At 32.2% G+C, this 15,847-nt stretch overlaps 2 protein-coding genes across 4 annotated transcripts; both read left to right on the top strand.

Moving 5' to 3' along the window:
• The first annotated feature begins 534 nt into the window (after positions 1–534).
• On the top strand, positions 535–5,183 carry Paics (PAICS bifunctional enzyme). Its single transcript, XM_090119333.1, has 8 exons — positions 535–697; positions 1,704–1,907; positions 3,050–3,307; positions 3,437–3,562; positions 3,653–3,738; positions 3,887–4,055; positions 4,306–4,523; positions 4,832–5,183. Exons 1-8 carry the CDS (start codon positions 679–681, stop codon positions 5,030–5,032), a joined length of 1,281 nt encoding a protein of 426 aa, XP_089975459.1. The 5' UTR covers positions 535–678; the 3' UTR covers positions 5,033–5,183.
• A 976-nt stretch (positions 5,184–6,159) lies between these two features.
• Uck (Uridine-cytidine kinase) lies at positions 6,160–15,540 on the top strand. 3 transcript variants are annotated; one of them, XR_016458565.1, is made up of 7 exons: positions 6,160–6,376; positions 6,753–7,012; positions 7,256–7,395; positions 7,781–7,878; positions 9,548–9,596; positions 10,081–10,434; positions 10,472–12,398. XR_016458565.1 is itself a non-coding variant. In XM_090119327.1 (6 exons), the coding sequence occupies exons 1-6, from the start codon at positions 6,188–6,190 to the stop codon at positions 14,241–14,243; spliced, it is 882 nt and encodes a 293-aa protein (XP_089975453.1). In that variant the 5' UTR covers positions 6,160–6,187; the 3' UTR covers positions 14,244–15,540. The 3 variants fall into 3 exon arrangements, 2 of the variants coding, with proteins under 2 accessions (XP_089975453.1, XP_089975455.1); XM_090119327.1 differs by lacking the exons at positions 10,081–10,434; positions 10,472–12,398 and adding an exon at positions 14,098–15,540; XM_090119329.1 differs by having other exon boundaries at positions 10,081–12,398.
• The last annotated feature ends 307 nt before the right edge of the window (positions 15,541–15,847 follow it).

Here is a 15,847-nt window from a genome sequence, read left to right as displayed (position 1 = left end):
AGTGACAGTGACAATTAGGTTTATAGCGCGACTCAAATTATTTGATACTTTGAATTTATATTTTATTTATATGTATTTATATTGAAGAAATATATTCATGGTATAATATTAAAGGTACAAGTTGTATAATTGCTAATTTTGTGTCTGCACATTATTCGTTGCACATTATTATGTAAAAAAACTTCATATTATTGAGAGAGACATAAGTTTGAATGTATAATGTTTATTTTTACATACTTCATTGTAGGTACAACGGATACTTACAAATACATGATTCCTATTAATTTGTTTTTATTAGATAAGTATACGTAGAATTAGTCATTACATATTACAATATATCACAATATCTTTTAAAATTATTTTCTAGATAAGTTGATAGACAGATGTCGACTATTTTAATAATTCCCCTGTGACGAAGAGACAAAACTATTCTTTAAATAGAAATAATAAGTAAAAACAAATAGTACCATAATTTTTCATGAATAATCATGATTGCAGGGTCGCAGTGTACAAACATGTTATCTATATTAGCTAGCCGTCAAGCAAGTGCGTCAACCAAGCACATGGTGGTCTCAGATGCTTCAACAAACTTTATAAAAGGCACTCGCTGATCAATTGTCGCGCGATTTTATTTTAAACAACCAAATAATATATTCGATTCAATAACATTCCAGCATCATGGCTTCACCTAAAGAAGGTAAGAGTTTTATTCATATTATAGCACATGGTATAGGTAACCCGGCAACGTAAAAACCAGCCAACCATTCCCGTATAATATAATATACTCTATGGTAAAAACGATGTGCAAAAATTATGAGAGCAGAGCATGTAGTTTTTTTGACATGTTTACAACAGAGGCATCTAGTATCATGACCTTGAAACTAAATTACGATCAATTTTGGTTTATTGTACGCAATAAGGTCGTTATTGTGTATAGTTTAAAATAATCAAATTTTATGCGTGTATTTCATTAACTATTTCGCTTATGTAAATAATAATAAATATATATTTTTTCTGAAATGATTGACGATTTTTAGAAAATTTTAATAGATTGGGGAGACATAGGAAAGTAGCACCTAACATCATAAAAAATTAAGTTCATAAAATAGGTACTTCATGAACTTTAAGATGAACTTATTGTAAAAAGGTATTGATATTGATGGGAAAATAATTAGTTAGTATAGTAATTTTCTATTTGTGTAAAAAGTCCGTTTTTTACATTCTTCTAGTATAATAAATATTAAATATTTTATGCAAGCTTTTCACCTGCAGCGCACTCAAATGAAAACCCGCACAGCTCTTGTACCTGTTTCCATGCCCATTTCCGGTATGAAAAAAAAAATCTATATCCTTTCTCCATTCCTAAACTATATAGGGTAGTATCAAATTTCATCCAAATTGGTTCAGTTGTTTAGGCGTGAAGGAAGGTAGAAAGATAGACAGACCAACATAGAAACAGAGCTACTTTCGTATTTATGATATCAGTAGGGATTCAGTTTTATTATTAAGTTTAGAAGTCTAGATGGGGATAGCATATTATTACAAGCCTACATTTACATTTTAGGGAAGTACATTTTAGTATTAGTATTTTAGGTCATGGAATTAAGCTAATTATTAATATTTCAATTAATTGTTAATATTAATTAATTTGAAAAATAGTTATCGGCTAATATTCTTTTTAATATTTTTTTTTCTAATTTCAGTTGTCGGTTTCAAACTCGGAAAATTAATCATCGAAGGCAAGACAAAGCAAGTATTTGACTTGCCTGATGTGCCTGGACATTGTATGCTCATCAACAAGGACAGAATCACAGCAGGCGATGGTGTCAAAGCGCACGATATGGAAGGAAAGGCCGAGATCTCAAATCAGACGAATGCTAAGGTCTTCGAAATTCTTAAGGCTGCAGGTACGCACTGCTTACTCTATTTAATAACAACCAGTTATGTTTCCTAACATATCCTGATATAGTTGACTAGTTCTATTACCTGTTATTAATTATTCGTGTTCATATTGTAATTTAAACGAATAGACCTGTCTTTTTATACTGCTAAACTTATTGAGTAAAGGAAATGATTGGCTTTTCTTCAGATCGGTTCTGAATTAAAATGTCTTTCAGACATCTTCATCGTTCCTGTCCTATAAATAATACATAAACTTGATAGATGAGCATGGAGCTATAAAAAAGTAGTTAGTAATAATGCTTCATAACACAGCACATTCATAGCACTAAGTTTTTGAGCCTACAAAACAACTAATAGAAAAACTGGAACTCAATCCTCATGTATTAGACGTAGTTTTAGACAGTAAAGTAGTTGATTGTAATACATAGTTTGTTTTAGAAAACCTTGTCTTCTTGTGCTGAAAATTAAAGCTAAAATTAGCATATTGCATTCTTGCATACATAACATGCAGTGTCATCATTATAGATTCTCCCATTTCGTAAACATGTTTATGTCAATAAGATATAATTTATAAATAAGTAGATCAATAAATACCTATACATAGTTAGTTTACAAATGTATTGTTAACATTATGACCTCTCGATGTACCCGATAATCTTCATCGGTAAAATTACATCATCTTGTTTATAAGGTCATTTGATTACAAATTGATACGAAAATGAAACAACAATAATGATAAAGTAGAAAAATAATATTTTATTAGATTATGATAATTTATAGGTTTATTTTTAAGATGTGGTTGGGGAACAACAAGATAGTCAGTGCTACTTACTACATTTAAAACAATGTGAATAATTATTAACCGTAACTAATTCGAAATGAGATCAATAATAGGATTTTCAACGCAGGTATCCTGTATTTATGTAAAACTTAACTGGACAGAAGTTTCCATTACATAAGGACATTACAATTCTAGGCGACATTTACTTCAACCAAAGAATACGTAATTATAATTAATGCGTAGACTCTTCCTTAATTTGTCTTCCATATTGAGCTCCACTACTACACGTAAATAATTAATTTGGTAAGTATATCAACAAGACAATACTAAATGGATAAGCACTCATAAACTCTAAATAATTAACAGGTATCAAGACTGCCTTCGTGAAAATTGCGTCACCAACTGCATTCATCTCAAAGAAATGTGAAATGGTACCAATTGAATGGGTAACCCGAAGATTGGCTACTGGTTCTTTCTTAAAGCGTAACCCTGGTGTACCTGAAGGATTTCGTTTCACACCTCCCAAACAGGAAACCTTCTTCAAAGATGACGCTAATCATGACCCACAATGGTCTGAAGAACAGATTGTATCTGCTAAATTCAATGTTAATGGAGTCGTTATTGGTAAGTTATTCATATAACATTTTTTATGAAGTCTCGCCTTGCTACGAAGTACTAACCTGTAACGTTTTATGGTTTGTAAAATGAAGGGACAAGAAACCTATGATTTATGAAAACCGATAATTATTTCAGGTCAGGATGAAGTTGACTACATGAGAAAAGTAACAATCCTCGTCTTTGAAATATTGGAAAAAGCGTGGGCTCTTCGTGATTGCGCTCTTATCGACATGAAAATCGAATTCGGAGTTGATACAGATGGTACCTACGTTGATCTTATGATTTTCTTATGCAATAAAAATATAATTATTTCAATAATTTCTATGGCATAATTTTTTAACTATATTTTAGGAAATGTCCTCCTCGCTGATGTAATCGACTCTGATTCATGGAGGTTATGGCCTTCCGGAGACAAGAGATTGATGGTTGATAAACAGGTAACTTATTTGATAAAAAATCGTACTGAATGTTCTTTATTAAATTAAAAACACTGAATTCTCTTATTCACGTACGTAATTGTTTAAAATGTCATTTACATAATATGATTGACTCAAAATATCGGTATTTATGTTTATTTTATTATAGGTATACAGAAATCTATCAACAGTGACCGCTGCTGATTTGGACACAGTAAAACGTAACTTCGCATGGGTGAAAGATCAGTTAGATCACTTGAAGCCGACCATACATCACAAGGTTGTTATTTTCATGGGTTCCCCAGCAGATGTCGAACATTGCAAGAAAATTGCCAAAGGTTTGTAACCGCCGGTTGTTGAATTGACTGACCATACAAGTACTCGTAAAGTCTCTTAATTTTTTGCAGCACTTATCAAAATCTCGTTATTCATGTTCACTTAACTTTTTTGATGTTTATTGTATTGAGAAGCAAAAATTACGCAAAACTCAATATGAGGCTGAAACAAAAAGGTCCACAAACGTTATTTATGCTATCCACAAATTCTAATCAAATTCCAAAATAAATTATGAATGCGTCAAAATTTCAGCTGCCAAAGAGCTAGGTTTGGATGTTGATCTACGCGTAACTTCAGCGCACAAGGCCACTGAAGAGACACTTCACATCATGCAACAGTATGAGGACACACACGGTGCACTAGTCTTCATTGCTGTGGCTGGCAGATCAAATGGTCTTGGACCAGTGCTATCTGGCAACACTTCATATCCTGTCATCAACTGCCCACCCCCATCTGATAAACTTGTTCAGGTAATAACAACATTTTGAATAATTATTTTACTAGCTGTAACCCGTGGCTTCTACGAGGTGCCCGGTTAATAGTAGTATATATATGATAATCCAGACTATAATTCATTTCTGTACCAAATTTTATACAGCTCCGATTAGTTGTTTTTGCGTGAAAGTGAACAAACATATATTATTACAAACTTAAATTTTTATAACATTTGTATGACCTAAATCCATCCATTTGTATATAAATATAAAATGCAAATAGTTATTGTCTAAGTACTAGATATTTACAGTCATACACATTATAACATAACATTATGTTACAGGACATCTGGTCATCTCTCTCCGTACCCTCCGGTCTTGGATGCGCTACCGTTATCTATCCCGACAGCGCGGCACTTATGGCAGCTCAAATTATCGGCCTTCAAGATTATATCATTTGGGCCCGTCTTAGAGCTAAGCAATTAGAAATGGCAGCATCCCTAAGAGTCGCAGACAAGAAAATCAGAAACTTGAGCTTGGAATAATCTAAGAATTTTTATATCACTTATTGTTATTTCAATCGAATATTAGTCGTTAAACTTTCGAACTGCTATTATAAGGTTGTTTTTATATTATTTCGTCAATGTTTACTATAACATTCCATGTTATACATAATAAAAAATATTTTATGATATACTGCTATCTTTTATTTTAGCAATTTTATTTTATTTATTTTTATTTTAAACACTTTATTGTGCTACCAACATAACAATACATAGTAGGTACAATAAAAACTTAAACTAGGACATTAAATTAAGACAGAAGGCGGCCTTATTACTAACAAGTAATCTCTTCCAGGCAACCAACAGATTGTGTGAAAAACGATAAATAACTACAGCGCAGCCATCCTTATTTCCAAGTATATTATATCAACGAGCACAGGACATGTATGTTTTAAACAATAATGTATGATCACAAGAAGTTTTCCAAAAATGGTCTTTGTGACCTAGACCGCTACCTTTATTTTTTTTTTCTTGTTGTACATCTTTTTTATAATAAAATCATAAATATTTTAATCGAATTAAAAAGGCTCTCAAAATTCGCTTTGTTACCTCAATCTTTTGGCTAGGTAAACCTATTTTGATAATTCTTTGTTTTGCGTCACTGAATTCCTCCCCAAACATCGTATCCGAGAATGGTTATTCAAACGTGAACGATAGAGTTGGTATTAAAAACTAGTATCTTACTAGCGGTCCGCCCCGGCTTCGCCCGTGGTACCTACATGTTTAAAATATCCTATCTCTCAAGTTGGATCGAACTGCACATGGTGTGGGAATTTTATTATAATCGGTTAAGTGGTGGTAGGAGTCCATTAAGGACAAACATTGTGACACGAGATTTATATATATTAGGATTACGAATATTTAATGCTTAAACTTACAATTTTCCTCTTCTTCCCCTCCTTGCAATTTGGAAGAATGTTTAATATTCATTGTGTGAATATATTTAAAATTATATTTCCATCCGTACACTACCACATTAACATTATTATTATTTTAAAATGGTTCGTCTAAAACAATTATTATTTAATATTAATATTTAAAAAATTTCAAATATTTGATGGCTGCGCCGCGCCGTGATTGCGGCTTGCTGTTCAAATAGTATTTACTATTTATTGCAAGTTGCAACACCCACTAGAAATGTCAATGTCAGCTCTCCGAAAGAGCTGTGCAGCTGTGAATTGGGGAATTTTAGGTGTAAGATTAACGCGCAGATATATATTTACGTACAAAATGAGTGAGAAACCAGCAGATTACAGTGTAACCAATGGTTTTGAAAGTAAAACCCCGTTCCTGATAGGCGTAGCAGGTGGTACAGCCAGCGGAAAGGTTAGTGGTCATCTTGTTCGATTTATTGATTTTCTAAACATAAAATATGATTGCGTAACGAGAATACTACATATACTATATTCAATGAATTTATATTAATATAGAAGACCTCAATAAATGTATCTTTTTCAAAGGAATTCATGATTTCCTTTTGATAACAATGTGATATAACCTTAAATCTGCGTAGTACATTGTTTCAAAACAAACATCCGTTTTAAGTCATACTCCTATGGAGATGTAAGAAAAATTGTTCTTATCTTAAGATAATATGAACATGACATATTTGTGTATTAATTTAAATAATCTTTGTGTATAATGCAATTGTTATGAAGACACTCCTAATATAATTTCAAAGCTAATTGAATCGACATTCCAGTCAACAGTATGCCAAAGAATAATGGAAAAGCTCGGACAGCAACAGAAGGAGCAGACAGAGCGACGTGTTGTGTGCATCAGCCAGGACTCATTCTACCGCTCACTCACACCCTCAGAGAGGCTCCGAGCTGAAAGAGGACAGTTTAATTTCGATCATCCAGATGCATTTGATGATAAGAAACTGCTCACAACATTGAGGGAAATACTTGCTGGAAGGAAAGTTGAAGTCCCAGAATATGATTACATTTCAAATTCCATAAGGTAATCCATGAGCATTATTATTGTTTGAGAGTAACATATCCATTGTGTAAAACAAAGTTGCTTTCCACAATCTGTGTATGCTTAGATATTTAAAATTACGTTACAGTTTTTTTTATTACTAAGAGTGGTTCTCGAAGGTTTTAGTGAATTTTTTATTAGGTTTTAGACAAAGTGGGTGGAAAGCATATTTAATAACAAAAGTACATTAATTACCACTAGCTTTAACTAAACTTGTTCCACCAGCGAGCGTTCGCACACAATCTACCCAGCCGATGTGGTGCTGATCGAGGGCATCCTCGTGTTCTACTTCCCGGAGGTGCGGGAGCTGTTCCACATGAAGCTGTTTGTGGATACCGACTCGGATACTAGACTGGCTAGACGAGGTATGTATTTTTTAATATTAGTATTTTTTAATGTTAATAAAGGTTTTTTTTGCCGTAATACTGGTTCAGTTTTCAACCACAATTTCTTATTTATTACCCAACTGTGGACCTATTTTCATGGTTTTTTTTTTTGTTGATGTGTTCTTATGTTTATTTTATTGTTATTGAAACGTTAGAGTTACACCAAATATCTTCTAAATACTGTGTCTGTGTTATCAAAATCAAGTTGGTACTCAAAATAAGTTAATATTATTGATAGGTAACCTTCTATGTCTATGCACAGTAAACTCGCACCGATTTTTATTCTGTTTTCACAAATAAATAGCATAGTTATTTGGTTTTTAGTAAGTATATAATTCGTTAAAACATAATATTTTGTATCTAGTGCCACGTGACATAATGGAGCGTGGTCGTGATTTGGAGCAAGTCCTCAACCAGTACATGAACTTTGTGAAACCGGCCTTCGAGGAGTTCTGCCTGCCGGTAAGTTTTTGGCAATAGTAACAATGATAAAGAAGTTTATAACATAATTAAAGAAAGTCGAATGTCCTTTTTAAACTACATTTTAATTAAAAAAAGACTTATTACACCAAGTGCTCAATGTTAATATAAATCTAAAGAAAATTTATAAGCTAGCAGCAAAGCCCCTCCCACTTTCCGTTCCCGTGCGAACGTCGTCAGCAGTTTTCTGCGAAGGCGTTCTGCTTTCACAGCAAACTGATGACGACGTAACAAGATTTACAAAAATAATAGGTTAGTTCGCCCAAATGTCGATGTGGTTAAGCTAAAGAAGGGGGTTGAAGCTTGCAAGTTGCAATTGGTGTTAAAAATTTGTTGAATAACGATTATAGATCCTATTAAGTTAAATAAAACTATTTGCTATAAGATCTACTATGCTACAGGTGGGATCATGTAAAAAGAGCGCTGGCGGTCAAGCTGCGCATTAGATGATTTATAGATCTATTTGGTGGCATGAGGTGCGGCGCGGGGCGGGCGGGTGACGCGCCGCTTGCTTGCCGGTGCGCTATTGGTTCGTCAGTTAACCTTTGCTTCCCGTGCTGTGTTCACGCTACGTTTGTTCTCATAGTACTACCGCACACAAAAGTTTTTAATTACGAAATGGTTTTTCACAGAAAAATGATTTATGATGTTTATTGTTTTATGAAGAGAGAAGCTGATAATAATTCAGTTGATAATTTAAAACAATGTATGAAACGAACCGCACTGGCAACAAAATGTTCCGTGTGTACAGTGAGACGAATTGTTAACCGCGTCCTCATCTGGATTTCACGTCACCCATGACGATTTAATGGAAGGAGTTTCCCCTTTACTTTAATTTTTTTAAATATTCTAGATTACACATTTTAAACTGCATTCAACATGTTTTAGTTCTATTTGCCATTCCATATACATATTTATCAATGTACCTAGCATTTATCAATATACGAAACGGCGAGCAAAAAGATCGTTAAAAAATAAAACAATAGACCTAGTATAGTACTTGCGTGCGCGAGTATACCCATGCGCAAAGTTACCCACTCCACTTTTTCCCAGCGCTCTTTTTACGTGACGCGGCGTATAAAAGTAAATTTCGTAAAATGGTTACAAAAGACAAAAATACACATACCTAACAATCTATATATATAAAACTCAAAGGTGACTGATATAGTGATCTATCAACGCACAACCCAAACCACTGGACGTATCGGGCTGAAATTTGGCATGCAGGTAGATGTTAGGACGTAGGCATCCGCTAAGAAAGGATTTCCGGAAATTCTTGCGGGAACGGGGAAAAACGGGGATGCACTTACAAAGTCGTGGGCGGAAGCTAGTGGAAAATATAGTCTTTGTATTTCGTTACGTTTCATTTTTGAAGTGAAACTTTTTTGTCGGGGTTGGAAAAAAATTTAGTGTAACATTTTTTCGTTACGCGTGACATTTTTCCGTTACTCGCCATCTTTTTCTTATCCCTACCACGCGTGATTCGACGTATTTCTGTAAAGTTTCATATAGTAAATTATTTTTTGAAAAATAAGGTCATAAAGAAGTTTCACTTCTTACGTGTGTACACTAGTACACGCACACATTATTTTTTATTCCTCATAACTTGTCCGGTTGATGACATACCAATGATTTATTTTCAATTTTACAGACTAAGAAATTCGCTGACGTCATCATACCCCGCGGAGCGGACAACTTAGGTAAGATATCTTTTATTATACTTATTATTATCGGTTTATTTTTATTTATTCTCAAAATTGTGCATCAAGATATTCAAGAAATAGGTGTATTTGATTGTTAAATTTCTTGAAAAGGTGAGTACAATGTCATAGCCACTGCAATAAGCGCGGTCTATTACGTAGTAGGTCACGAATAAGTGGTAATTAATTCCCTTACAATTTTTAATTTCTTTTCGATTTTGTTGTAATTTTTATGTCAAAAACACTGCATTCGAAAAAAATCTCTTATTTAAGTGACATTTAAACATGAATTAGGTAACTTATACATACGTGACAAACATACAAACAAAAAAACTGTCACACCAAAAAAAAAACCTCAAAACAATTTCCAATCTCTCGCGCGCCATACCCGCATATACCCGCATATACAAAGCCACAATCCCGACCAACTTCTTGCAGCGGCTATGTCACCTCTAGCTGCCTAACCGGTATTCCATTGTTGCAGTGGCTATTGACTTAATCGTGCACCATATTTGGGACATTATGTACAAGAAACGGCCGCGCGCTAACGGGTGTAACGGCCACGCGGAGGAAGATGGCCGCCGGATGTCCGGCAGCTCGGAGGACACGTTGAGTCGATGAGTATCTGTGTGATGGGATAGGTGGCAAGAGTATGGACGATTTTGATGGGATTTTTTGTTGTATATTTTTGTTGAAACTGTTCTGCTCTGAAGACGGACGGAGGCACTTATTACATAATAAGTACAATGTGTAAAACATTACATGATTCGGTTGCTCTGATGCGATGTAAGATGGATCACAAAATGTAACTTATTAATTACAGAGGGTAATTTAAAATGTAGTGAGTTTAAAAAGAATGTGTTTTTGGTCGTAAGGTTTTTTAAAACCTTTGGCACTCACTCGGTGCCAATAAAGAATCGTATCTAAATGAGGTGAAAGCGAGATAGCTTGCGACGTGTGCAATGTGCAAACGAAACAGAATGTTTACGATGTTTTTTTTATAGTTACAATTTATAAGTCAACCTTCTTGGGCACTAAATTTTAGTTTCTTAACAATTTCCAATGTCTTAACATTAGCGGAATGAACAAGACAGTGACTAAAGTAATAATCAAAAAAACCTTTTTCAAAGAGTAATAAAAGCCAATGTAAATTATAATTGAACACTGAGTAAAAAAAAAATTGTCTATGGTATTTATCCCATCAAAAAGTTTCATACTCTGTATACGTTTTCGATGCTGGTAACATTATAGACTAGTTTGTTTAAGTCTCAAAGTTCGGGGTTTTAAAACATAGACTAAGGCATTTAAATGGACATGATAATAATGAATTCCCGAATGTATAGGATTGTAAATTTTAATATACGATTAAGATTGAATTGAATAATAAAATGTTTTCGTTGTATTGTAAATAAAAGTATTAATTTTAGTGTTGACATTCGTGACGCGATTTTTGACTGAATTAAACATTATCAAGTTGCTGAAATAATGGACTTTTAAATGTAATGGAGTGTTAAAAAGTAATATTTCTATATATTCGGGCATAAATTATGACCATAGAGTTACGCAACTCTTAAACGTAGATATTATATCGATTGCATTGACTATGTATGCGTGGAAATATACGTAGTAAATATGCATAGACATAGATTTTGAGCTAAGCTTGATCCCGAAACTGAAATTTTACATATAAATAAAATGGGATAAATTATAAAAAAAAAATCATATTATTCAGAGTAAATTGGTTTTAGATGAAAATTAATACACTGAATTAAGTACAAATTGTGACTAATTAAATGTGACACCGACACCGTTTAATACAGAAGTAACTTATTGTCTATGCCCATAATCAGTATGAAAAAACTTAGCTTATGGTCTATGACTAATGACTATGCATAGAACTGCGTAACGTACGTACGTCATCGATGTATTATAAGCGCATAGATATTTATATAGTAAAGCATTTATGCTCCAGCAAATAGGTTAGATCGATATTTTTATACATGGTATACATTTGCTTCTATAATCTGCGCGTAACGTATACGCTTATACGTTTACAATATTACACTTTTTTATTTCTTGATATTTTGGAATTCTTGCGGTTACCTTGTTCTGGGTTTATAAGTATCAAGAAATTTAAAATTAAACGTTAATGCCCCAATTTAACATCTTTACATAAAAATCATCATTTCCATCGCCATTTTACGTTCTGTTTAGCGCACATATATTTAATATATAAAATTTATATTGTATTTGGCTTATGAATGTACTCTAAAGTGTACTCTTTGTCTATGTTAATTGAATTTAACAAATGTATTAAATAAACTTTAGTATGGCATATTTTGGAAATTATAAATCTTTGACTTTGTCCTGTAATTTAATCTCTTCTGCATGTGAAAATATGAAAATATTAATTAAGATTACAAAATATTTTGTTGTCATCAAAATTGTGCGCAAAACTCATGCGCATAACTAATTTGTATTATATTAATAATGGCAACACTTCTGCACAAAAATTATAGTAATTGATATAATTTTATTGTCTGTGACAAATCATACTTTTTCGTTGTCTATTATTATCAAATCGCGCCTTTTGTTTTTCCATAAATTATGTTTTTAAATGGACTGATATTGACCGAATTCCAAACTGTATGTGATAAGTATAAAAACGAATAGAAAATGTAAAAAAAATAATGCTTAAGAGAAAATGGAGAAAAACAATTAAAAATCTACTATATCTACTTAATTGCTCTACTTTTAGATTAAGGTAATTATTATATGAATTCGTTGTCGTTTGCAATTTTTATTTAAGTAAGTACTTGACATTTTGTGTAGTAGTATTCTTTGATTTCCTAGGATTACTAATATTTTCCGCCAATGTTAGTTTAAAACGAGCCAAATTTTTATTATTGTATGTGACACATGCTCCAACATTAAGAAAAATCCAAATATCAACCAATCTTGGCTGATATATTTTTAACAGATTTTACTTAAAATGGAAAAATGCTAATCGAAAGTTACACTACTACTTCACGTATTTATTTTGCATTTATCGTTATAATTACAGTACTGTCAAATTAGTAAATACAAGTGTATTTACTAATTTGATGCTTTATTAAGTAAAGTTCTCGAATATTGTATTTAATTTTCTGTTACAAACAACTGTTGTATACTTACCTCCAATCTAACGTATGATTTACTTATTATTTAAATGATAAAGTTGCTACAAGAAACTTGCAAATATGATAAAAGAAAAATCTTTGTGTTGTCGCTGTCTCGCTCGTATAAGAATCGAACATCTTTCATTTGAAAATTTTGCACTTGCAATCATATTATCTTAGACATGTTAAAATATTGTTAAAATGATAATTTAAGTCATGGATTAAAAAATAATAATTCAAATATTATTTACTCCTTGATAAGCATTTAGACTACTACATATTTGGGTAGTCATTTTTCGTGATTTGCCATTAAAGTGTCAATATTTTGCACAACCATATACTAGCGACATCATTTTTGTTTGTTCTCACTCCCTAATTTTTATTATAGTATTATATTATTGTATCGTATTTGTTACGTTTCTCTAGTGACGCACCTTTAAGCATGTTCTACTTGTGTAAGTTAAACTTGTACACTAGTGCTTAAGCAATAAATGTTTGCAAGGAATTGTCGTTTCTTTTATAATTATCCAAGGAATTTACTTTATTTTTTATCTTGATAAAACTAAAAATTATCTTTTCGCTTATTTCCCAAAGACATCATAAAACCTATGTAAACCATAGACATTATAGAAATTATAAAAAAAGAAAAATAGGATTTCGTAAATAGAATAACGGACGGAAAACAAGTAACTTAAAAGACAGTTTATATTTGTAGATACTATTTCAAAATTGCTTCAAATTATTAATTCATCTTATTTCCACAGTGGGTCTCGAACCTGGACCGAAAGGTTTGTCTCAACTAAGAGTCTGTATGTAGCTATCGGCGTCTTATTGCGCTCGACGAAAATATCCACTATAACATTAATCTTATAAGTAGATCTCAAGTGCATAGGTTCATTAAGGTGCATTCTCTATGTAATAAGGGCTAGTTTCATTCGTATTTAGATACTTACTGTAAAATACTTAGGTAAAATGTGTAGTACTTACAAGGTAAGGTTTATGCTAGGTGTGTGTATGTACAAGATGTTTCGAATATATCTATTGTATACTTTTACGGTCCTTTGTACTATGTTTTTGTAGATTGTAAGTCAATGCTAGAGGCTAGATTATTGTAATGTGTTTGGGCTGCTGTAACTCAATAGTCAGTATAATATAAAAAGTTGTTGTTTCCGTATATCATTGTGAAGTTGTTATCAAAGAAGTACCACAATGTTTTTATTTGTCGATAAAACAGAGTTACAGCCGTCGTTCTATTTTATGTCACGGTCTTCTATGTGTATTGTTTCGTAAACTAAATTAATTTTTAATAACTTTATACATAATCGATAATTTTTTATTTTCAGTTGCGATTGATCTCATCGTGCAGCATATATCCGAATATTTAAAACGGAGCCCCGCTGAGAAGCCTCAATTGGAATACGCGGGAATTTCAACGTCAGTGCCCAGCAGTCCACAGCGAAGTGGCGGGAAAAGTGGCCGCCCACATTAAAAAAAAAAAGAAATTAAACAGCCAGTGCCCCATTTGGCATTTTGGTTTATCTGTGCTCTAGATATAGATTCGAAAATGTGATTGAAATGCTTTTTTAATTTTATTTGACACTGTCGGTAGTGTGTACGGTAAATAGTTAGACGCGTGTTTTTTTCAATCATAGATTATCAATTGTTCGTCATACTCAGTATGAATAAGTTTCTCATATATTTAGATAATATATCTTTTAATATATTATGCATAAAGGACATTTATAGTCTGTAAATAATTTTTAAATAGTCAGTAGTGAGATATGAATTAAACAATTGAACTAGTCTAAATTTGATTTCAAGAGGCTAAATGGCTTGAGTACTTAGGAATTTTTAAAATATCCGTGTACTTAAATAAACACATCGATTTGAAATTAACATTAAATTGAAAATTAGATAATATAATAAGCAGTAAAATTGTTGTTACGTAACTAATTCGTTACGAAAAATCAATTCGTAGTTTTAACGTTGTGATACGCATTTCATAGCGTTAAAAGATTGCAAAGAAACTAGAAACTCTTTTAGGTAGCAGAATTATTGTAACATCTTATTTTAGAATGGCATTAACGTATATAATCTCTAAACTTTTTTTCTTATTTAATTCCAAACAGAGTTAAATAACTTATATATCCTTCAACAGATGAGGTCTGTTCTATTTTTCTTATATCTAAAATATTACACTCATGACTCAGCACGCTTGAATATAAAAAAGTAATATTAAAATTTAAAATTCATATCAGTCCCACCCTAGAGTAACTGTATTTAATAATAATAGCTGAAGAGTAGAACTCGTAATGAATAGAAAGTATATTTGACTATTATTCATCTATAAAGCGAATTAGCGAACCAACCAAAGTTTATATAATTTAAAATTATATTTTAAAATTTGAATCACTAAAATGTGAATTATAATTTATATTATTATATTTAGGACCTATTTTTCAATGCTTGGATAAAACTTATTCGTCGAATAATGTATAAAACTCCCATTTTAAAAACGTATTCTAATTGCCCGTATTTGACAGTTATTAAGTGACATTTTAATATTATCGTGTAATACTTTATTGGACAGATAAGTTTTATCCAAGCATTGAAAAATCGGCCCTTAAATGTATAATTATTAAAATATATTTAATTAGCTTGACAGTCCATATATTTATTATTTTTATACATTTTACTGTTACTTTTATTCCTTGCCATTAACAAAAATAATTTTACGTGCTAATTTAATTTGATAGTGTTATTTATAAACCAAAGAGAATTCTAAATACCTAGAGATAAACTACGATAACATGGCGCGCCCCTCCAAATTACTGTTTCAATGTGTGTAGTGACATCCTTACGAAGGAGTTTGTATGTAGTTGTACGTATTCGTCTTTAGTACTTTACGTCCAGATTTGTTGGTCAACTAATCATAAGTTGCCGAGCGCCCAAGACAACGCACGTGTCGTTTTCATAGAATACGTCAGTGCAGCGCCATTACTAATAAATAATAATAATGAGCGATTAGAGCGTGACTAGTCGAGCAACAAATCCGTGGATTTGTTTTTGTTTGACGGCCGTCTCATTACGCAC

The sequence above is a fragment of the Colias eurytheme genome, chromosome 3 (assembly GCF_061535395.1).
Source record: "Colias eurytheme isolate Ceu_HAF_F1 chromosome 3, ilColEury1 Martin Lab GWU primary, whole genome shotgun sequence".
NCBI classification, from domain to species: domain Eukaryota; kingdom Metazoa; phylum Arthropoda; class Insecta; order Lepidoptera; family Pieridae; genus Colias; species Colias eurytheme.
The sequence above is the reverse complement of the archived record's forward strand: the minus strand, read 5'-3'. Positions and strand labels throughout refer to the sequence as shown.